Source organism: Heterocephalus glaber, unplaced genomic scaffold, assembly GCF_053883595.1.
Source record: "Heterocephalus glaber isolate CG9 unplaced genomic scaffold, H.glaber_assembly_v1.0 deba00001429, whole genome shotgun sequence".
Taxonomy (NCBI): domain Eukaryota; kingdom Metazoa; phylum Chordata; class Mammalia; order Rodentia; family Bathyergidae; genus Heterocephalus; species Heterocephalus glaber.
Window position 1 is genome coordinate 19180464 of NW_028258294.1, and position 25517 is coordinate 19205980.

General features: G+C 33.6%; 1 protein-coding gene across 9 annotated transcripts in view; it reads left to right on the forward strand.

Annotated features, from left to right (window-relative positions):
• Dync2h1 (dynein cytoplasmic 2 heavy chain 1) overlaps nucleotides 1-25517 on the forward strand; it is a 333458-nt gene that overhangs the window by 196840 nt on the left and 111101 nt on the right. For all 9 annotated transcript variants that reach the window (XR_015451638.1, XM_021251564.2, XM_021251565.2 and 6 more), the window contains 4 exons: nucleotides 934-1089; nucleotides 10922-10997; nucleotides 15761-15969; nucleotides 17742-17846. Coding sequence is in view for 8 of the 9 variants with exons in the window: in XM_021251564.2 (XP_021107223.2) it covers nucleotides 934-1089; nucleotides 10922-10997; nucleotides 15761-15969; nucleotides 17742-17846 (546 nt within the window). In the remaining variant the exon portion in view is untranslated. The remainder of the gene's footprint in view (nucleotides 1-933; nucleotides 1090-10921; nucleotides 10998-15760; nucleotides 15970-17741; nucleotides 17847-25517) is intronic.

The window sequence follows — 25517 nt, forward strand, 5'->3', positions numbered from 1 at the left end:
TTTGCATATAACTCTATAACAATATGATTTATTAATTTTATCACTTTTAGTTCAGCACATGTTAAAAAACTAAGTGGTTTAGTTTCTTTTAATGTTATGCTTTATTAAATAGGGTTGAGGCAATTTGGTGTAGTCTGTGATTTTTAGTAAATGTTCAATAAACAAAACTTTTAGAAACCATTTTAGTAGGATTTTACCTTTAAAGCAAAGTCATTGAATTCAGCAGACAGACCTATATTGTGTTTATTTATTTATTTATTTTTAACATTAGAATTCTGTCTTGGTGTTATTTTACTGTTTAGAATTTTAATACTTTTTATCATTTTGATCTATGTACACAGAAACAGGAACATGATCTGTAATACATAAAACATAATAGAATATATACTATATAGACAGATCCGGTGCATATTTACCCAGTATTAATGTAATACATATATCATTTGAGTTCCTGGGTTTGTGTTTAGTTGTACTGTAGCAATGTTGGGTAACACCCACTTCAACTTTGGACTAGTATGCAAGTAAAATAGTTTACATTATATGTAAATGGTATGTTGAAGTAACAATGGAAATCAAAATATCAACTAGTGAAGGGTAATTGGCATATTAAACTTAAAAATATCTGCCCTGTAACAATCAGTATCATATCAGTATTGTCAATAGTTATTTTGGTGCAGTAAAAACAAAAGCCCTCAATAAAACTTTGTTGTTTTGAATATTCATTATATACATACTTAATTTGCAACAATATTCCCTATTTCTAATTGAGATGAACTATTACATTTAAGACACTTAAAACTATTTTATACTTATACATTTTAAAGTAAAAATAATTTAGACTTGGAAGTTGAAACACTATTAAAATATGTTCTTAAATACATGAAATCATGATTTATCTTATTTGTCTTATGTAAGTTAATTTCTTTTCCTTAGTCACCTCCAGGTTTGAAGAAGAATTTAATGCGAACTTATGAGTCCTGGACTCCTGAGCAAATTAGCAAAAAAGATAATATACAGCGGGCTCATGCTCTCTTTAGTTTTGCATGGTTTCATGCTGCATGTCAAGAAAGAAGAAATTATATTCCACAGGTAATTAAGAACATGTCTTGGATATAGTAAAAAGTTTACTTTTTATTAGAATATTTTTACAATTTACTCACAAATTAGCTCATAACTCATAAATTTATATCTCTACTTCAATATTTTCTCCTTATCTTCTAGATGAACATAGTTACCTACTTCACATTTCATTGAATTAGAGTATCAGTGATAATTATGATCCACCATAAGCACTGAATGAGTGTCAGATATCATGTTTATGGTTTATATCTCATAGACATCTCAAACTTCAAAAATTGATTTCTCTATACTGTTGTCTTTAGTATATCCTTGTCAGTTACTTATCTACTTCCTAATGGTGAAATTCTAGGAGTTGTTTTTTGTTTTTTGTTTTTTTTTGGTACCGGGGATCGAACTTGGGTCCTTGCTCTTGCACAGCAGGCGGCGAAACCACTGAGCTAAATCCCCGGCCCAAGGAGTTGTTTTTGATATTTTTTCTTTTTATTTCTCTACCTAGTCCATTATCAAGTACTAAGATTCTACTTACAAAATATAATTCAAGCCTTTCTATTATTCTTCATTTTTTTACTAAGCTTCATCATCTCTCCTGTACTACTTGGTGAGTTTCTGTAACTGCTTTTCCTGATTTTTCCGAAATTCTAATGTGAGTTTGATTGTTTCATTACTTTGCATAAAATTCATCAAATGTCTTTCTATTGTACATGAGGAAAATTATGCAGATTTCTTACCATAATCCAGAAGAAAAGATCTGCTATGTCTTTTCTTACTTGTCCTGTACTCTTCAGTCACACTGGGCTGCTTTGAGGTTTTGGATCCATCAGGCTCTTTCTTATCATAGGCTTTAGCTGTTATTGTTATTGCAGACATTGAATTGAACGTTTTTCATTGTCATGACAGTCATACCTGGCACTAATGCTCCCTTCTTGCCAGGTGCCTATCTCAGCCACAAACTGCATCACTCTCCTATCTTTAAGTTTTCCCTCATCTTTATTTTTTTTTAAACTTTGCCTGCTTCTGCTAGAAAACTACTCTATCTCCTCAAACTGCTCTTCTCATCTTTCTTGTCTTTTAGCTTCTCTTGGTACTTCAGTTACATTTCAAAATATAGGCATACATTCTGAAGTTAGACATGGGCTTGAGTGTTGGCTAGAATTTTCCAGATCTGGGATAAACTACTTAACACCTATTAAACACCAGTTTTATTAACTATAGAATGGGATTCATGATTAAGGTTATCCTTGTTGTGAGGATTAAATGAAATAGTATATATTTGGAGGTATGTGTTTGACTGGCATGTAGTCTGTCACACATTTTATCAAACAGTTGAAATAAATAATAATACTGCATTGCTTTAAAATGTCAGAATAAGACCATCTTCATTCTAAATCTCTGGAGTGTATACACTTATTATCTTCATTTACATTACATTTGCATCTCAGTGGTAATTAACTTGCTCAAGGTATCCTACCTAAAATGCTATTGAGTTCTGAAGTGGCCAGGCCCACCTTCCCCTAAAGCCTTTGCCCCTAACTTCTATTATATTAGTGCTTGGATTAATGTAGCAATTAATCCTGACTGGTAGATGAAGAATAGTGATAGTGATGTACTTTCATTGATAAAAGCTATACTAAATGTTGTTGTGATACATACACATAATATAAATTCAAAAGCTATTAAAAGTTTTGCAATGAAAAGTTAGTCTCCTTCCTCTTTATTCCCTTGCCATGTAGTTCCTATTCCAAGGGTATTTACTGTTAATTGTTTCTTGGATGTCCATTGGACATGTTATATAAAAATGCTTTATGAGTTTATATACATAGTTCTTTGTAACGTAATGGTAAGATATTACAGTCCTATACATTGCTTCTTTTTTTTTACTCCTTTAGTACCTAATAGTTTTTACTTTTTTTTGTTTTTCCTTAAATTCTTTTATTGGTATATTTTAGGTATACATTTACATTTATCATTGGATACTTGTTCCTTTACATGATATATCTTGGTTCTTATTTTTTCCCCATTACCTGTGCCCCCTCCCTAGTTACAAAGACTTTGTTTACATTTTTTCTTTTTCTCATAATTTTTCCTTTCCCTTCTTTCCTTTCCCCTACCCCTTTGGACTTTTCCTTCCTATTTCACATATTCATTTTAAACCTTATTTATACTTTCAGTTTCTCACACCAGAGAAACTGTTTGGTATTTAACATGTGTGCCCTATTTATTTCACTTAAGAGTATGGCCTCAATATGCATCCAATCAGCTATAAATGTTAAATTAAATAAGATTTAATAACATTAAATAAATTTATAAATTACTCCACAACCCCACCAACATTTGTTATTGGTTGATTTCTTGATAGCAGCCATTCTTTCTGTGGTGAGGTGGAATCTCAGTGTTGTTTTTATCTGCATCTCTCAAATGGACCAGTGATGTTGAACATTTTTTCATATGTTTATTTGGTGGTTTTCCTTCTTTGGCTGAGAAATGTCTGTTCATTTCAGATGCCCATTTTTGAATTGGGTCATTAAATTTGGGGCATTTGATTTTTTTAAGTTCTTTATAAATTCTAGATAGTAGTCCTTCATCTGAGATACAGCTGCTAAAATTTTTTTTCCCACATTGTAGGTTGTCTCTTAGCTCTGTTGGTGGTTCCTCTTGCAGTGCAGAAGCTTTTTAATAAGTTGAGATCCCAATTGTTGATTCTTTGTGCTAGTTCCCATGCTACTGAGGTTTTGTTTATAAAGTCTTTTCCTATGCCAATGTCTTCAACAGTTCTACCTAACTTATCTTTCAGCAAGTTCAGGGTTTCTGTTTTAATATTTAGATCTTTAATCCACTTTGATCTTAGTTTAGTGCATGGTGAGAGATTTGGATCTAGTTTTAATCTTTGGCAAGTTGAAATCCAGTTTTTCCAAAACCATTTATTAAGGAGGCTATCTTTCCTCCAATGAGGGTGGTTGGCTCCTTTGTCAAAGATGAGGTGGCTGAGTATTTATGTCTGGGGTTGTTTCTGGATCTTCTAATTTATTCCACTGATCCTCAGATCTATTTCTTTGCCAGTACCATGCTGTTTTTATCACAGTAGCTTTGTAGTATAGTTTCAAGTTGGGGAGTATGATACCCCCAGCCATGTCTCTGTTGCCTAGATTTGCTTTTGCTATTCTAGGTCTCTTCTTGTTCAAAATAAATTTTTGGATTGTTTTCTCTAGTTCTGTGAAATATATTGTTGGATTTTCAATCGTCATTGCATTAAATCTATATAACAGTTTTGGATGTATGGTCATTTTCACTATATTGGTTCTTCCTACCCAGGAGCAAGGGATGTCTTTCCATTTTCTTATATCCTCTTCTATCTCTTTTTTTCAGAGTGCTGTAGTTTTCAGTGTAGAGGTCTTCTGCTTCCTTTGTTAGATTAATTCCTAGATATTTCATTTTTTTGGATGCTATTGTGAAAGGAATTGTTTCCTTAATTTCTCAATGAGTCTGTTATTTGTGTATATGAAGGCTATTGTTTCTTGAGTGTTGACCTTTTATCCAGCTACTGTACTGAATCTGTCAATTAAGCCTAGAAGTCTTTTGGCAGAGTTTTTTGGGTCTTTTATGTAGAGTATCATATTGTCAGCAAATAATGACAGTTTAACTTCTTCCTTTCCTATCTTTATTCCTTTTCTTTTTCTTATCTAATTGCTATGGCTAATGTTTCCAGAACTGTATTGAACAGGAGTGGTGATAGTGGGCATCCTTGTCTTGTTCCTGATTTTAGTGTGAAAGTTTTCAGTTTTTGACCATTTAGTATGATGTTGGCTGTTGGTTTTTCATAGATAGCCTTAATCAGGTTAAGATAAAGACCTTCTATTCCAATTTTCTGTAGTGTTTTTATCATGAATGGGTGTTGGATTTTGTTGAATACCTTTTCTTCATCTATTGAGATGATCATATGGTTTTTGTCCTTGACTCTGTTAATATAGTGTATTACATTTATTGATTTATGTATGTTGAACCATCTTTTCATCCCTGGGATAAATTCGATTTGGTCAGGGTGTATGATCTTCTTAATGACCCTCTCTATTCTTTTGGCCAGTATCATGTTGAGCATTTTTGCACCTATGTTCATTAGTGAGATTGGCCTATATTTCTCTTTTTTTGGTTGGGTCTTTCCTTGGTTTTGGCATCAAACTAACACTTGCTTCCAGGAATGAATTTGGATGTATTGCTTTTCTTCAATTGCATTGAAGAGTTTAAAGGGTAATGGCAAAAGTTCTTCTCCAAATGTCTTGTAGAATTCAGCAGTGAAGCCATCAGGACCTGGGCTCTTCTTTGTTGGCAAATTTTTAATTACATTTTTAATTTTACTGATTGTAATTGGAATGTTTAGAATTTTTATATCTTCATTAAAGTTTGGCAATTTGTATATATTTAGGAATCTATCCATTTCTTCTGTGTTTTCCATTTTATTAGAGTACAGGTTCTCGAAGTAGGTATTGATGATCTTCTGGATTTCTGCTGGATCTGTTGTGACTTCACCTTTTTAATTCTTAATTACATGGATTTGAGACTTTTCTTTCCTTTTTTTTATAAGTTTGGCTAAGCATTTATAGACTTTATTCTTTTGAAAAGCCAACTCTTCAATTCATTGATTTTTTTTTTTTGTATCATTCTCTTAGTCTCCATTGCATTCATTTCTGCTCTGATCTTTATAATTTCCTCCCTTGTATGAGCTTTGGGTTTGTTTTGCTCTTTTTCTAGGAGCTTGAGGTTCCGCATTAGGTTGTCTATTTGAGCTCTCTCTGTTTTCCTAATATGGGCATTCACTGCTATGAATTTCCCGCGTAGAACTGCTTTCATTGTGTCCCATAGATTCCTGTATGTTGTACTGGCATTATCATTTACTTGTGGGATCTGTCTAATTTCTTTTTTAATTTCATCTGTGACCCATTGGTTGGTCAGGAGGGTGTTACTCAATTTCCATGTGTTTGTGGGGGTTTTTTCAGTTTTTTATGCTATTGATCTCCAATTTTGTTGCACTATGGTCTGATAATATACAGGGGATAACTTCAATTCTTTGCATTTACTTAAACATGCCCTATGAAGTAGCATTTGGTCTGTTTTGGAGAATGAACTGTGTGTAGCTGAAAAGAACGTATATTCTTATTTTGTGGGGTGGAACCCTCTGTAGACATCTATTGTTTCCGTTTGTTGAAAAGCTTGATTCAGTTCTAGAATTTCATTGTTGATTTTTTGTCTAGATGATCTATTTGTGACAGTGGGGTATTGAGGTCCCCCACTAGTATTGTATTAGTGCTTATTTGGTTTTTCATGTCCATTAATATTTGTTTTGTATAGTTGGGGGCATTCATATTTTGTGCATATATATTTATGATTATCATCTCTTTCTCTTGGATTGTCCCCTTCACCAGGATGTAGTGACCGTCTTTGTTTCTCAATTAGTTTTGGTTTGAAATCTATTTTGTCTGTGAATAAGATTGCTACTCCTGCTTTTTTCCAGGTTCTTATCACATGGAGAACTGTTTTCCATCCTCTTACTTTCAGTCTGTGAATTTCTTTTTGAGTTAGTTGTGTTTCTTGTATACAGCATATTTGTTGGATTATCCTTCTTAATCCATTCTGCCAGTCTATTTCTTTTGATTGGTGAATTGAGGCCATTAACATTGGTGGTTATAACTGATAAATATTGACTTATCCTTGACATGATGTTTTACTGTTGTTGGCTCTTTTAATTTTATTTTTCCCCCTTTCTCTTTAGTTTCTTTCCTTAAGTGGTAGGTTGCGCTCTGTTGAGCCTCATGGATTTGTGACCTTCATTGTCTTTTTCTAGGATATTGTTTAGAATTGTTTGGAGTGTCAGTTTGGTGTTCATGAAGTTTCTCAGGTGTTTTTTGTCATGGAAGTATCTCATTTCTCCATTGATTTTGAAAGATAATTTTGCAGGATACAACAGTCTAGGTTGGAAGTTATTTTCTTTTAGGGCTTGAAATACTTCACTCTAGGCTCTCCTGAACTTGAGCATTTGTGTTGAGAAGTTTGTTATGATTCTGATGGACTTTCCTTTGTATGTGATTTGTTTCTTTCTTCTTGAAATCTTGACTATTATATGTCTAGGTGTAGCTTGTTTTTTTTTGTGGACCCTATCAGTCTTATGTTATTCTTCTTTGCATCGTTTAGCAGCTGCTGGATTGATTTCTTGTAGTCCCTTACTATTTTGAAGAAATCTTTGTTTTCATGGCCACTAACCACAGTCTTGTCTTCTATATCTGATATTCCATCTTCACAATCGCTTAATCTGCTGCGAATACTTTCAATGGAGTTTTTAATCTCCTAGATATCTGTTTGAATCTGTTTCACGGATTCCATTTCTTTCCTATGTTGGGCGATCATGGTTTACATTTCTTTCTTTTGCTGGGCATTCATGCCTTCCAACATAGTTCTGAATCTCATCCATTTTTTTTTATCTGTTTATTTTCTAGATCCTCTAATCATGTCTTTCACTCTGCTTACCATCTCTGTAGTTACCTGGGAAATTATTTCTGTTTTGAATTTTTCTAGAGCCTCATTCATGTGTTTTGTTACTTCCTGTGCTATCAGTTCAGTGTGACCAGGTGGTTGATTATCATATTTTTCCACCTCACTTCCCCCAGAATTTGCCTTTGGTGAACTGAAAGTCTGTGTTTGTGTCCTGCCAAGGTGTCTTCTCATTTTTAATTCTGTTGTTGGTGCTGTTTTTTGCTTTAATTCCTGGGCTGATATTCCAATATTTCTTATTTTGAGTATCTTTGTTACTGGTGTTTAGAGCCCCTAAGGAGTGATTGCTTCTCAGAGATATCTTCCAGGTATAGTTGGACATTTTAGGCTTTGTGTCTCTAATGACTCTTAGGCAATGTTGTTTTCAGTATACCAGGGAGGACAACTGATTAGATCAATCACAACACCTTAGCCCAATTGACACAATCAGCGTCAAACACAGCTTAGAAAACAACAATTTGTGTTAACAGTTAATCTTACACCTTTAAGTGTGGGAGCTGGATCAAAATCTAGGGCCAGTCTAAAATATGTCCATAGTAAGTAAACTTTTCAATTTGGCAAATTTACCCTTCAGGATAAGGATTTAGCAGGGGTTGGGGAGGGAGGGGTAGAGAGATAAAGGGAGAGGGAAAGATTAGAGGTGAGGCTAGAGAAGATCACGAAAATTGTGGGGATCTGTTGTAGATAGAGGAAAAGACAGAGCAAAAGAATAGCGACAAGTACAGAACAAACTGACAACAATAGGGAAGCTAGAAACTATATTCACCTTCCTATAAAACTGACAGTCGAGAGGACAGAGAGAAAAAAAATTCAGGATGGGACAGGAACAGGAGCAAAGAAGGAGAGAAATACAGAGCTAGAAGGGATAGAGAAAAAGGAAAAAAAAATACATAAAACAAAACAAACAAAAAAAGGTCTCCCTCAGGATATGCCTCTGCTGTACTGGTAGGCAAGGTGGGCAGCGATTTGCGGGTCTAAGTCAATTAGTCTCAGCAAGCCAGCTGTAGTCTACTGTGATTCAGGCTGAGTTCTGGCTGCAAAGTCCAAGTTGAGGTCCCTGACCTCCAACCACAATGGTCCATTGTGCTTTTATTGAAGAGTTTTTCTTCACTTTCCCAGTGGGCTTCAATCTTCATTGAGGAGCCTCAGAAAGGCCCTCTGTATTGTTCACTTTTGCTCTTCCTTCTGGGGCAAATAACCATGGCCTTTATGTTCCCCCTGGTGCCTCTGCTGTGTAGATTCAGATGCCCCGGCGGTGCGGTGTCTGCACTGGGTGGTCTGGCGGGGCATGGGCTGCTGGCTTCTGTGGGACCGGGTTCCATTGGGCCTGCACATTGCTTTTCAAAAACTGTGTTTTAGAAATTATTAAATATCCATATATATTTAATGCTTAATTTAAAAATATTTGCTTTACTTTATTTACAAATTTTTAGCAGGTATATATTTGGATGGACATAAATATTCTCTTCAATCTTTGCTATTTTGAAAATGTTTCAATGTATATCCCTATACTTCATTTAACACTTATTCTTAGTGGCTCTTTTCTAAATGTGAAAGTAAGGTCAAAGAATGTGTATATTTGAAAAAATACTCATAAATATTACAAAATTGCTTCTCAGAGTATACAGCAATTCAGTCTCTGACAAAAATATTTTAGAGGGTCCCTTTTTTTTCACTTGGTAAGTCTACTCCCATAAAAGTCATAAAATAGGAGGTAAAACTAGATAAAATATAGAATAATATTTAGTTGTTTGGGACCATATCAGGCAAGTACATATTCAATAAAACAGCAAGTCTTCTAATTTGGGGATTTTATAAATATTAATCTTTTAGATGTTCTTGAAAGAAATTGTTTTTTCACAAATAAGATCTAATAGAACAATATAAGAAATGTTAAAACTTTGGGTTGGTGGAAAGTTTAAAGTGTTATAGAAATTTTACTGTCGACAGTTACATATTTCTTACAGATCTTTAATTCCTAAATAATTATACTTAGATTTGTCTCCTTTGTTTTCACAATATCTATAATATACTTCATTTTAGAATAATTATACAAAAGCTTCTGCCTCTCTATACAGATCAATTCTCTAAGTGCTGAATTTATATATCCAATTATTCATTAGACCTATCAAGTTTAATGTTTTAGAAGTGATTGAAAATCCCCTATTCGGACCACGTACTAGAATATAAGCTTGCCAAGAGCACAGATTTGGTATCTTTTATTCATTGCTATGTTGTCATTGACCAAAACAGTGCTTCCATAAGGTGTGTAATGAGTTTTGTTTAGAAGTTTTGTTAAACCTTTGATTTCCTGATAATTCCTTTCCATGTTCCTTCATTGTTCTATTTATTAGTGAATGACCACCATCCATTTGAATGTCACATAAGCTTAGAAATCTTTCAGAACAGCTGTCTTTTTGATATCTTCACTTTCCATTACAACCTTGCTCAAAAATTCTGTTAATGCTTTTCTTAATAACTGCTCAAATCTATCTACTTTTGTCTTTCCATCTGATCTACCCTTTTCCATATCAGGGAGACTTACCTCTTCTCTTAGATTGGTTCTTTCTATCAAATTTCTTATAGTTTATAGGCATACATATATTTGAGTGATTGTCTTCACCTCACTCCTCCCTATGTTTGACTGAAAGTCAATAAAGGGAGAGATATTTCTGCTTGGGTTTATTCTTATACTCCCTGAACCTTTCCTATAAAACACATTTTTGAATGATGAATAAGTGAAATTTGTATCCGTATTCATAAACATTATCCAAGTCTAAAACATTGTAGTTTGAACTTATTTTATTATCTAATTATAGTTAATGGAAGCCCCACAGAAAATATTTTCATGCTTCATGTTATGACAGTGTAGACCTCTCTGAATGTCTTTTATAAAGGCATTATAAGCTATATGAGTGCTTAATGGATTCAATATTAATAAACATATAGAAAGCAATGTTACATGCTTTTGGGACCTAGCACTAATTTTGTTTTCATGCTTTTGGAGAAAATCTGTAGTTCTTGAAGCATAAAATTATAGAAAGTATCTCATCGTGTACACAATCTTAGAGTTACATCAATTTATTTTTTATGTATACTTAAGTGATAAAAACTACTATGGTATTTAAAGTACTTTTAATTTTGGAGGAGTCAGATTTGTTTTTGAAAACAATTCTCATAAGTTATATTTTATTATGTATTGAACATTGTCTTTATAATTTTTAAGGGCAGCAATATATATATGTGTGTGTGTGTGTTTGAATATTGCTTAAGTTTTTAATACTTTTTATATTTGTTTTAATAGGGATGGACAAAGTTTTATGAGTTTTCTTTATCAGATCTTCGAGCTGGTTACCACATTATCGATAGACTCTTCGATGGTAAGTTCTAACAATTTTTATCTCTAGAGTTAATGATGTTTGATTTGTAGTGTTATTAACACTATGGTTTTTCAGAAGTGTTTTAACATCTTGTCACAAAATTTGATTATTTTTTGCTTCTTTTGCTTTTTATGTCTTGACTATCATGCCTGGCTTATCTGAGGGTCGTTATAGACATTGGTTTTGATATAACCCATTAGATTTCTGATCGATCTGTAGCTCTCAGGAAGCAGAAAACTGAAAAGATCTGTCTTCACTTTGTGGCCTCCAAAAGTTTCAGGCTTCAACTTAATTATTCAAATCTCTTTCAAGGGAACTGTTAACATTCAGGAGTATGGCAGTCAAAGGTTAGTCAGTACCAAGGATTTGTAGAGCCTTAGTTGAATTATTAAGTAGGAATGAAGGTACCAATAATACACTGAAATAGTGCAGCAAAGAACATCATACAATTTGATCCCCTAAGGCCTCTTAAGAAAGGAATGGTCTAGTCCATAAAGTTTACTGTGCAGGGCTGAGGCAAGATAATTCTAGAGTTTAGACCATATTCTAGTGTTAGAGCATAGAGTAGGTTGCTAGAAATTTCTTCGTCTCCCTCTCCCTCTCCTTCTCCCTCCTCCAAAGAAACATTTAGCAGTTTTGTTCAAAATCAGAACCAACAGAGCACCAAGATATAGGCCAGTATATCCTAGCAGTTAATTGGTTTATTACAAAGAGTACTCTAAATTCCTAACTCTCCCCCCAATTCCCAGCCTTGCAGCCCAGCCAAGTCACTGTTCCCTGAGTCTGCCCCATTGTACTACATAGCATCACCATTCATGTAGTTTTTCAAGTTCAAAGCCAACTCACCCTGGATTTCTTTTTTATCATCAGACAGCCAGTGCTTTCTGTCCCTTCTATTTCTTAAGTCATGTTTTAATTCTGTTCAATTCTTCCAAACTTCATTAAAGCCTTAGACTAGTTAGTAGTAATTCTGTTAGCACACTGTGAAACATTTTCCATACTGCTAGTTTATGTTCTAGAAAAGAAAACCAAAGTGCATAATTTTCCTTTCATACAAACACTCTTCTTGCTTTTCTGATCCTCAACAAACTAGGCTTTTTCCTACTTGTAGGTTTTAGTAGGTGCTCTTCCTTGTCTGAAATGCTTTTCTTATAAGCCTTTATATGCTTCTTTCTTTTTATCAGTTACATCTCAGCCTGAAAGTTTCTTGTTTAGAGAAGCTTCGTAGCTTTCTGAATACAAAGTATGTAATTATCTCCTTTAATCATTTTCTTTCTCTTTTATTGTTTTAATACATCAGCATACTAATATCTTCTTGCTTATTTTGCTTTTCTCCTCTAACTAGAGTATAATGAACATTAAAGCAAAGACTTTGTCTTGTTTACTGTCTATGTTCTTAACATTTTTAAGAGAATCACAGACATCAGAATTTTTTCTGAAACTTCTATTTGGCATAGGATGAGGAATGACACCCAGGAACTTGTAGCCAAGTTCCACTTAGTCTTTGTGAAGTTGAACTTTTTAATGAAGTACAATGAACCCTTGATTTATGAACTCTCAAATCATTCTTGAGGGCTGGCTATAGCTTAAGTTGGTCAGTTGAAGGCTCAGGCTCCTCTACACAGCCTTCAAAATCTCTCTCCTGTATACAGGCAGATCTCAGTGTCCTTAGAGAGACATTGGCCCAGGATTTCTCAGTTAACTCCAAACAGGAAAGGATGTTGTAATGTTCCTTCCAGAACTCTGTAAGGGTCAAATCTGTACATCAGACCATCTGGAAACAGAAGCAGCCACCATTTGGTTCATAATTCATGACTTTTTTCATAAGTTAAAACTAAAATTCTGGTCGTAACCCAAGTTGTTTGTATGTCGGGCCAATCATAACTCGAGGATCCATTGTATAATATATGTCAAAAAAAGTACTCACAAGATTATAGCCTAAGAAAATTTCCACAAACTTAAGATAACCCTGAGGACAGCAGGTTAATGAAGAGACAGAAAATAACTAGTACTCCAGATTACACTTCATGAAGGTGCTGCTTTCTAGTTACTGCTATCCCCTAACTTCCCTCACCCCAGCTCCTGAGGTAAATATCAGGTGCCTAATTGTATGAGTTTTACCTGTTATGTAAAACTGGAGTCATACAGCTTATCTGTTTCACTGATTAGGTTCTTTCAGTAAGATTGTATGTGATTCATGCATATGGTTGTAAATAACTCTAGATAATTTTCACTGCTATATAGCGTGCTTTTGTGTGATTATAGATACATGCGTTGATGAACCTGAGGGTAGATTTTAGTTTGGGGTGATTATGAGTAATACTGAGTAATAATGCTATAGCTTTAGGTGAATATATGAGTATGTTTCTTTTGAGTACATATATAAGGGTAGAATTGCTAATCATAGTTTGTTCAGTTATTAATGTCAATAGTAATCAAGTGAATTTTTTAAATTAAAAATTTTCTTGAACCATACATCAGAAAAATGCACATTAATGAACACCTCAGTACTTTTGCATAAATTGTACCTATGTAACCGGCCTGAAATTAAACCAAAATATTGTTATCATTCCAGAAAGCATCTACCTTCTCCCTCTTTCTACATATGACACATTGCCTTACCTTATTCAAGGATAGCTAAATTTCTGGCTTTCATAATCTGTTGTTTTTAATGTTTATTTTGACCTTTGTGAAGGGTATATACTAGTGCAGTGGTGGTGAACCTATGGCACACATGTTTTTTTTTTCTTTTAAGGCAAAAGATGTTAATGCATGAGTTGTTTTTTCTAAACTAAAAACCTCATTATTCAGGTTTAACTGCAATGTTGGCACTTTGTAATAAGTGGGTATGGTGTTGTAATTTGGGCACTCATCTCTAAAAAGTTTACCATTGCTGCACTAGCATAATTTTCTGATATGCTTTTGAATATTTATTAGACTTTTATAATACCACTGTAAGGCAAATATTATTAGCATTGTTTTATAGATGAAGGCACCAAAGCATACTGAACTTATCAGTGTACTTCAAAGTTGTGATGGACTCTTGAAAGACAAAGGTTTTAAAATGAAAGCATACTTTTTATGGTAAAGAAATCTAACTATATACTCTTACGAGGAAAAATTTCTGTGTATCAAGGGACTTTATGTATTTATAGTTAAAATATAAAAAGAAAAAAGTTCCATCACAGTATTTGGTAAAGATTAGTAGCCATGTGACCTAGAAGCACATTTCTTACTCCCAATTACGGATCTAGAAACTGGGGTTTAAAGAGTAATAGTTGGTCCTGTTTGCTGAGTTAAGAAATTTAAATGAAAAAAGAACTGACATATTTAAAATTTAAGCCATTTAATATATTGTGTAATTCAAGTGTTGGCTTATTACTAATTCATGTTCTGCTCTTTTTACTATTGAACAACATAAAATTTGTTTTGAGAACAGTGAGTGTAAGAAGAAAAGATTGTCTTATAAAATTTCTATATAATTCTTAATAATGTCACTTCTTTATAAATTAAAAAGTATGCTAAATTTCTGTATTTTACGATTACATACTTACCAATAACTAGCATATTCATTACTAATTTATCATTCAGTGAATATCAAAGTAAATGGAGAACACTGAATCTTGTGAAGTCCCCTGCTATTTAGCCACTGTTGATAGTAAGACATAGGTATGGAACAACTTTATTTCAGTATGATATATGTGCCCTTATACAGAAGACGATATGAATTACATATGCCTCAAAGCATAATATATCAATGTCAACTATCAATGTTTTTGATTATCTTAGAATTTTTTTGTGGTGAAATATAACTAAATTAGTAATGCTAACAAAAACATTACCTTGGGCCGGGGATTTAGCTCAGTGGTTTCACCACCTGCTGCTCAAGCGCAAGGACCCGAGTTTGATCCCTGGTACCAAAAAAAAAGAAAAAAGAAAAATTACCTAGTTTAAATATAACTAGGCTTCCTGTAAATATAGTTATGTTTCCTGTATTTACTAAAGATCTGAGATTTAATTCTTGTACTTTAACATTTTCATCAAATTATGATTATGAGGATGTCTCTGTTTCAAAATGACATACCGTCTTACAGAAAAGACTTCCATTGTAGATGAGTTTGGGTGTGTGTATCAGGGGTAATAAGGATTGAATCCAGAGCCTTAGCACTGAGCTACATCTCCAGCACTCTTTTTTTTTAATGAGACATGGTTTTGCTAAGTCATTAAGTTGTCCAAGCTGGGCTTGACTTTGTGATCCTCCTGCTGGGATTACCCTGTGTGGAGCCCATTGTATTTTTTACACTGCATTTCTCTTATAGGACAGAAAATGGATAGTTGGCTATTATAAATTATGACATGTTAAAGACTAGATTTTATAAAGGTATTATATATTGGGGAAAAAGGATGGTTCTGGATTTGGACTGCATCTTTTCTAATCCAGATCTGTGGGACTGTATGATTTTTTTTCTCTTGTTTTCATGACTGAAACTTCCTAAGTATCAATTTTTCCATCTATATAACTGGAAATATTAGTATTTCTGTTTGCTTTGTAGGATTTATAAATGCAAAATATTTGGAAATTCTTGATTAAATAATCTCAATAAATATTGCCTACTATTAATATTAATGATCATATAAAGAAATAATTTAGTTGTTATATATTGCCACTTCATAAATGTAGAGTTCATAACTTAATTATGTGAACTAGTTAACCAATTTTAAGTATGTTAGAAATGAAATTAATAAATGTTTTTAAATTATAGGTTCCAAAGATATACAGTGGGAATTTGTACATGGCTTACTTGAAAATGCTATTTATGGAGGACGTATAGATAACTACTTTGACCTTAGAGTTCTTCAATCATACTTGAAGCAGTTTTTTAATTCTTCAGCAGTTAATATATTAAACCAAAGGAACAAGAAAAACATTTTTCCATATTCCATGTCTCTACCAAAATCCTGTAGCATTTTGGTAGGTAAAATTAATCTCAACTTATTCCCTATACCAGATACTTAAATCATTTCTTATTAAATATGTTATTTCTTTTCAAAGGTTCAAGTAATTAATGATGGTACCAATTACTTGTTTTGTCAATTCCTGGCCTGATTTCTAAACTCTAATAAAGTGTCCTATAGACTTTTGGAAATTTTTCACTGAAAATCAATTGATCATTGTGATAATAGACCAGTGTTTATGTAAATCTGGGAGTAGCCAAGGAGAACTCGAAAGAATAGAAGACTACTGTGAAGAGCTGGAATAGGAGATTTGCTATTTTGTACTAGGCATGAGTATACTCGGGTACACTGAAGAATATGAAAGAAGTGAAGTATTATTTAAAAAATGTCTATTTTCAGTTTCTGGTTTTTAAATTTAAAGCAGGTCTAAAGATATAAAAGGCATTCACTTTATCTGTCTTTTACAACTACATTTTTATTCGTGTATTTTAGCAAGTTGTAGCTTTTGCCTCAAGTCATCACATGAAAGCCTCTTGAAATAGTCATCATTTCCAAAAGGTAGTAATATATATAACTGAAATACTTCGTTTATTTTTCTACAAGCCTATATTTTAAGTGCCCAAATATTTGTATATTGACTATGGTTATAATGCATTTCTTCATTACTTATGGGGAGATTATATATATTGAACTATGTTGTTCTCTCAGTATTATTTTTTCCTAACAAATATATTTTTTAAATCATTTCAATAACAAAATTGTCAGTGTCATTGTATAGTAGATAGTAGACTCCAACCAACACATCATAGCTATTTGGAAATTAAGCCAGCTGTGTAATTCTATGGAGTAATACTTTTAAATTTATATGGTGATTTATGAGAATCACTATTTAGCTTTCTCTGAATTGGATAGGAGGATGTCAAGAGTCCCCAGAGAATGAATTCACACAATTATGTACATGCACACTTACACAAATATATACTTGTATATGTTGTGATTGAACACAATGAAGTTTTCAAATGCTAAGCTAAAGGAGAGAAAGAATTTCAGACAACATAACTTTTCAAAATATGACACATTTATAGGTCCTGGGCTTTCTATAGTTCACCTCTTTCCTTGAAAATTCTTTGGTGGCAGTTGCCAAGCATGAGAAGAGACATGTCTGTGTGTCCCCACTGCTACTCAGCAAACATAATTTTTATATATATATATAAAATTTACCTTAAAATGAGCTTGGCTCTTTATAACAACAAAAATTCCCATCTCTGGCCCAAATGAATGAATCCATGGTCTGCATCTAAAATCATGAGTGCATACATGTTCAAATGATGCTTGATACACAGTGGGCATGGCCACTCAAATATATTTGTTTTTAGCAATTTGAAGTTAATTTTTATGTGGGCAGTAGGGATAAGAAAATAATGTATCAAATAACTGATGCACAAACAAGTATTAATGACATATTTTTTTTATAGATAATTGAGTTAGAATATAGGCAGAGGCCAGGCATGGTGGCACATGTCTGTAATCCCAGCACTTGAGAGGATAAGGCAGGAGAATCACCACAAGTTTAAGGCCAGCCTGAACTGCATAGTGAGACCCTGTCTCAAAAGAAAAAGTATGTGTGTATGTATATATATGTATGTACATATAAGTGTATATAGAGAGATTTAGCTAGAAAATACAGTAATGAAAGAACTAATACTTCACAATACACATTTTTTTCTAATTTCATTGGTTGTAAATTCAATCTCTAATTGAAAAACTATTTTACTTGTTTATGTTTAGGACTATCGTGCTGTCATTGAAAAACTTCCAGAGGATGACAAACCTAGTTTCTTTGGTCTGCCTGCCAATATTGCTCGCTCATCTCAGCGTATGATCAGTTCTCAGGTAATCTAAGAAAATATCTACCTTGTAGAAAAATGTTGTGACTGAGCCTGAGGGGAACAGTCTTAAATTTTATTACTCCAGATCCAACAGTCTTTTACTTAAAATGTTTATTTGATTTATTACAGCACATTCCAATTTTACCTTAAATAAAATTTAAAGGAATTAAATAGTTTATCTTCAGTATTTACTAAAATTAGTAAAATTACATTGAACACTATCAATTTCATTGAAAATGTGTTGTATTTCTGAGATATATTTTATTATAATTAAGAGTAACACAATTGAATATGTTGCTAAATTTAATATTTTCATAACAGATACAGATACATAATTTGCAAATTTGTAGATATGTAATTAGCTTATAAAAGGTAAATGTTACTTCATATTCATTTTCTCATGACTGAGTATTATAAAAATTTGGGAAAATACAGATTTATGAATAACTGCAACATGGAAAAATATTAGCCACAAAGAATCTATTTTCTAGGTTCTATTTTATTGACACCAAATAAATAAGAACATTTATTGTCCTCTGTGTGCCTGAAACAGATCTCAATGTTTTATGCTTAAAAATTTATTTAATCTTCATAGACTCCTTGAGGTATTAACTATTAATTTCCCTTTTAATGGGTGAGGAAACTGAGACACAGAATTATGAACTGTAAAAGTGTAAAGTCAGAAGCAGAATTAGAATTTAAACTCAGGCTGAGTAAAGAGATGGTCCTCTTTATTATGTACTACAGCTATCCTTCAGTCATGAATATTTTGCCAAGAAATGTGACAATTCCAGGGGCATTGAATTATGAACTGTTACATAAAATTCACTGTGTAGTCATTATACAAAATAATTCTTATAGCCCTCTTATTTACAGCCATTATAGTTAGATGTTATTTTCATATTTAAACATAGTTTCATATTTTATTGCTTTTTCAGTCAACATTTATAAGACTGATGGTATTTGCTCTCTCATTTTATTATCTTGTTTGTTTTGCAGTTTCAGTGTTCATTTTTAATATCATTGTAAAATTTTGAGTATATTTTTATAAAAATAAGTATAAATATTCCCAGGAACAAAGAACCACTCTACTTAAACAGCTGAGGATGCTTTCTATTTCCTTTTCCCTTATAAGAAGTGTTAGGTCAGATAGTCTGAAAGAATATGTCTTGTATGATCTTAGATTCGCACCATATTTAATTATACCCTAATCATTTCTCTCCATCATTTTTCACTAGCCCAAAGTAATTTTTTAATGTCCACACCATTAATGTATATGCATTTCCATATATATGTACGTGTATGTACACATTGACCCTTCAAAAATATTCTCCTGATATCAGGTAAACCTGAAAGAATTTTATTTAAAAGTACACAGCTAATCCAAGCTAGTTTCTCTAGTTTATTTTAGAGTTTAAATTGAAGTTCTTTATGTTTTTTACATGAACATACATATACATTTCATGTACATATAAAACTTCACAACAGTGCTTAAGTAAAAACTGTTGAAAAATTAAAAGATCATTAAAAGAATGAAAGGTATTTCACAGAATCTACAAAATTATTTACTTTAAGAGCCTTATCAACAGATCCAAGATCTTTCTCTTTAAAGCTCTATTATTAACAGAGTGTGGTTTCTGCAATTTCTAGTCTAATTCAGCTTCTGGGAGAATCTGACTTAGCATAACTTGGATCAAACATCTAATGAAAAGAATGGGTAACATAGAACAGATGCAGCCTTAGAGACTATAAGGAATGATAAGGGACAAGAAATACAGAATGCCCAGGCTCTTCATTTAATGGTGGAGCACAGTACCTACCTATGCACCTAAGCTTCTCTTGCTCTTTGGCCATGTATGGCGGCCATTTAGAGAAATGTCCCCTTGGCAGTTAGAAGCCATGTTCCTATATTCTCACTGGTCTTATTTACTTTTAGTTACATGGTTCCAAGATTTGCATACCAACACTGAGCTCTCCAGTTAAGAAGAGTCTCCTCTATCAGGATTTCATAGCAAGCTAGGTAGATAAAAATTCCAGTTACCTGAATTCCACAGTTTCTAAAGAAATACTTCCCAGACTGTCTCAAAACAGCCCAGCTTTCATTTTTGCTTTTTACTGACTCTAATATCAAACAATTCTCCCAGAGTTATCGTAATATGATTTCATGTATATTCTTTTTATCTTGCTTTAGTCTTTCACATTATTGGTCCATGTACAAGTTTAGGATTGGGAGAAGTGTTATTGAAGCAGGTATTTGGTCTGTTAAAGATAGAGGCCATGGCTGGGATTTAGCTCAGTGGTTCTGCTGCCTGCCTCGCAAGCACAAAGTCCTGAGTTTGATCCCTGATACCAAAATAAATAATAATAAAAAAGATGGAGGCCAGTGCAAATGCTGTACAGCCATTTTTTTTCAAATATGAAGATTGGAAATGAGTATATCCGGATGAGGCAGTAGCCACAAGTGATATTTACTACAAATTGTTAATGATATACTTATGTACAGATGCTGTATGTCAGTAATTAATCAAAAATTTTTTTGTAACCCACCTCAATATCCAGGCCATGTGATGCTTTCATTCATCATTGGCAATTTGTACCTTTACATAATTCATATTGGTTTTTATGTTTTCCCCATTCCCCTGCCCTCCCTTCAACCCCTCCATCCCTCCCTATCTACAAAGACTTTGTTTCCATTTTTTCTTTCTCTCATATTAATTTCATTCCCTTCTTTCTTTTCCCCTACCCCTCCCACTTCCCCCTCCCCTTTGCCCCTTTTCTTCCTTTTTCACATTATCCATTATATCTTTTAGTCCATATTTACACTTTCAGTTTCTCACACTAGAGAAATTATTTGATATTTACACGTGTCCTATTTATTTCACTTAAGAGTATCACATCAATGTGCATGCATTTAGCTACAAATGTCTCTAGTTTCTCATTTTTTATGGTTGAGTAGTATTCCATTTTATTAAAAAAATTTTTCTTTATCCAATATCCTTTATGGGCAATTGGTCTGTTTCTAAGTTTTAGGTATTACAAACTGCTGCTATGAAGATGGGTGCACATATATTGCTGTGTATGATTCTTTTAATTCTTTTGTGAAGATACCCAGGAGGGGAAGAACTGGATCAAATAGTACCTCTAATCCTATTTCTTTACGGTAACTCCATACTGATTTCCATAATGGGTGCACCAGTCCATACTCTCACCAACAGTAGAGAAGGGGTCCTTTTTCCCCAGAGCCCCACCAGCATTTCTTATTGGTTGATTTCATGATAGCTGCCATTCTTTCTAGGGTGAGGTGGAGTCTAACCATTGTTTTCATTTGCATCACTGCTAACCAGTGATGTTGAACATTTTTTCATATATTCATTTGCTATTTATACTTTGAGAAATGTCTGTTCCTTTCAAATGCCCATTTTTGGATTGGATCTTTAAATTTGCGGGTTCTGATTCTTTTAAGTTCTTTATATATTCTAGATTGTAGACCTTTGTGTGAGGAACGGCTGGCAAAAATTTTTCCCACATTGTGGGTTGTCTCTTCACACTGTTGCTGCTTTCTCTTGCTGTGCAAAACAGTTTTTTCTTTTTTTTGGTACCAGGGATTGAACTTGGCACCTTGCACTTGTGAGGCATGCACCGGAACCACTGGGCTAAATCCCTGGCCCCATGTGAAACTTTTTAATATGAAGAGATCCCAGTTGTTGATTGTCTGTGCTAGTTCACATGTGCCTGAAGTTTTGTTCATGAAATCTTTTCCGACACCAATGTCTTCAAGAGTTCTACATTTATCAGGTTGAGATAGAGACCATCTATTACAATTTGTTGTAGGGTTTTTATCATGAATGCGTGTTGGATTTTGTGGAATGCTTTTTCTGTGTCTGCTGAGATGATCATATGGTTTTTGTCCTTGGCTCTCTTAATATAGTGTATTATGTTTATTGATTTGTATATGATCAACCATCCTTGCATCCCTGGTGTAAATCTGACTTGGTTAGGGTGTATGACCTTCTTGATGACCCTCTGTATTCTGTTTTCCAATATCTTACTGAAGATTTTTGCATCTATATTCATTAGGGAGATTGGCTTATACTTCTCTTTTTTAGTTGGGTCTTTCTCTCCTTTGGGATCAAGGTGATGCTTGCTTCCAGGAATGAATTTGGGAGTATTACATCCCTTTCAAATTTATTAAAGAGTTTAAAGAGTAGTGGCAATAGTTTTTCTCTAAATATCGTGTAGAATTCAGCAGTAAAGCCATCAGGACCTGGGCTTTTCTTCATTGGTAAAGTTTTAGTTACATTTTCAATTTCATTGATTGTAATTGTGGTGTTTAGAATTTTTATATCTTCTTCGTTCGACTTTGGTAATTTGTATGTATCTAGTAGGTATTGACAATCCTCTGAATTTGTGCTTGATGTGTTGTGACTTCACCTTTTTCATTCCTAATTGCATGGATTTGAGCCTTTTCTTTCCTTTTTTACATAAGGATGCCTAAGGGTTTATCCATTTTATTTATGTTTTGAAAAACCAACTCTTCAATTTATTAATTTTTTTGCATCATTCTCTTAGTCACCATTGCATTGATTTCCACGCTGATCTTTATAATTTTCTCCCTTGTACGAGCTTTGGGTTTGCCTTGCTGTTCTTTTTCTAGGAGCTTGAGGTTCAGCATTAGGTTATTTGAGCTTGCTCTGTTTTCCCAGTATGGGCATTCTCTGCTATGAATTTCCCTGTAGAACTGCTTTCATTGTGTTCCATAGATTCCTATATGTTTTATTGCCATTATCATTTAATTGTAGAAACTGTCTAATTTCTTCTTTAATTTCCTCTGTGACCCACTGGTTGTTCAGGAGAGTGTTATTCAATTTCCATGTCTTTGTGGAGTTCTTGTGGTTTCTTATCCTTTTGATCTCCAATTTAATTTCACTATGGTCTGATAATATACAGGGGATAACTTTAATTCTTTTGCATTTACTTACACATGTCTTGTGAGCTAGCATGTGCTCTATTTTGGAGAATGAACCATGTGCAGCCCAAAAGAATGTATATTCTGACTTTCTAGGGTGGAATACTCTGTAGACCTCTATTAAGTCCATTGGTTCAAAAGTTTGGTTCAGTTCTAGTATTTTGAAGTTGATTTTTTAGTGTAGATGATCTGTCTATTTGTGACAGTGTGGTATTGAGGTCCCCCACTACAATTGTATTAGTGCTTATTTGGTTTTTCATGTCCATTAATATTTGTTTTGTATAGTTGGGGGCATTCGTATTTGATGCATATTTATCATATATTTATGGTTGTCATCTCTTCCTTTTGGGTTATGCCCTTCATAAGAATGTAGTGACCTTCTTTGTCTCTGTCAATTAGGTTTGGTTTGAAATCTACTCTGTAAATAAGATAGCAACCCCTGCTGTTTTCTGGGTTCCTGTCACGTGGAGAACTGGTTTGCATCCTTTTACTTTCAGTCTATGAATTGCTTTTTGAAATTGGTATGTTTCTTGTATATAGCATTTTGTTAGATTTTGCTTAATTCATTCTGCCAATCTAGTTCTTTTGATTTGTGAATTGAAGCCATTAACATTGATGGTTATAACTGATAAATATTGACTCATCCTTGTCTTGATGTTTTACTGTTGTTAGCTTTTATTTTTTATTTTTCCCCCTTTCCCTTTAATATTTTGCCTTGCCTGATGGCTTCACTCTGTTGGGCCTCATGGAGTTGTGTCCCTCATTGTCTTTTTCTAGGATATTTTTTCAAATTGTTTGTTGTGCTGGTTTGCTTTTCATGAAATTTCTGAGGTGTTCTTTGTTGTGGAAGTATCTAATTTCCCCATCAATTTTGAAAAATCATTTTGCAAGATACAACAGTCTAGGTTGGAGGTTATTTTCCTTAAGGGGTTGAAATACTTCACTCCAGGCTCTCCTTGGCTTGAGGGTGTGTGTTGAAAAGTTTTCTGTGATTCTGATAGGCTTTTCTTTGTGTGTGATTTGTTTCTTTTCTCTAATTGCTTGTAGTATTTTGTTCTTCTGTTGGGTTTCTGGGATCTTGACTATTATATGTTTCGGTGTAGGGTTTTTTTTTATCATGGCTAGTTGGAGCCTTATATGCCTCACTTATCTGAATGTCTAATTGTTTTCCTGTTTGGGAAGTTTTCTGCCATTATTTCTGGGAACAACTTTTTTATGTAAATTGTACTTTCTCCTGTTTTTCTGTGTACTCCTCTCAGTCTTATTCTTCTTTGCATCATCTAGCAGCTTCTGGATTGATTTCTCATGGTCCCTTACTTTTGTTTTTCTTTTCTTCTTTTTTTTTTTTTTTTTGGTATTGGCAGTTGAACTTGGGACCTTGAGCTTTTGAGGCATGTGGTGGTAACACCGAGCTAAATCCCCAGCCCCTGTCCCCTATTGTTTTTAAGAAATCTCTTTTTCATGATTACTAACCACAATCCTGTCTTCTATATCTGATATTCTATCTTTGCATTGGCTTAATCTTCTGTGAATATTTTCAGTGGAGCTTTTAATCTCCTGGTTATCTGTTTGAGTCTGTTTCATGGTTTGTTTCTTTCCTATGCTCAGCATTCCTGGCTTCCATCATGCTTCTGAGCTCATCTCTTTATCTGTTTTTGTTCTAGAGTCTCTAATCATGTCTTTCATTCTGTTCACCATCTTTGTAGTTATCTGGGAAATTACTAATGTTTTGAATTTTTCTAGAGCCTCATTCATCTGTTTTTTTATTTCCTGTGCTATCAGTTCAGGGTGTTTAGGTGGTTGATTATCAGATGTTTCCACTTTGTTGACCCCCAGAAATTGCCAGTGGTGAGCTGGCGATCTGGGTTTGTGCCTTGTTCAGGTGTCTTCTCTTTTCTCTTTTTCTTGTTGCTGCTGTTTTTTGCTTTAATTCATGGGCTGATACTTCAATATTGCTTAGTGTGAGTATCTTTATTGCATGTATTTAGAACCCTTATGAATGATTGCTTCTCAGATATGTCTTCCGGGTATAGCTGGTCTTTAGATTTTGAGTCTCTAATGACTCTTAGGCAATCTTGTTTTCCTTGTTTTCAGGGAGGAAAACTGATTAGATCAATCACAGTACCTTATCCCAGTTGACACAATAAGCATCAACCATAGCATCAAACACAGCTTAGAAAATGACAATTTGTGGTAGCAGTTTATCTGTCACTTTTAACTGTGTGAGCTAGATCAAAATTGAGGACCAGCCCAAAATATGTTTTTAGTAAATAAACCCTTCAATATACCAAATTTATCCTTTGGGATAAGGATTTAGGAGTTGGGAAGGAGGGATAGATAGAAAGAGAGGAAAAGGTAAGAAGTGAGGCTAAAGGACACAGGAAGATCACACAAATTGGGAAACTGTTGAAGACAAGAGGAAAAGACAGAGTGAAGGAACACATATAAGATCAGAACAAACAGCAATAGGGAAGCTAGAAACTGTATTCACCTTCTTATAGGAATAATGACAGTCGAGAGAAGGAAAGAGAGAAAAATAATCCAAAATAGGACTGAAATAGGAAAAAAGAGGGAGAGAAATGCAGAATAAGGAGCGAAAGAGAAAAAGGAAAGAAAAAAATGCATATATATATATATATATATATTTTTTTTTTTTTTTTAAATGGGCCTCCCTCAGGGTATGACTGCTGTCCTGCTAGACAGCATAGG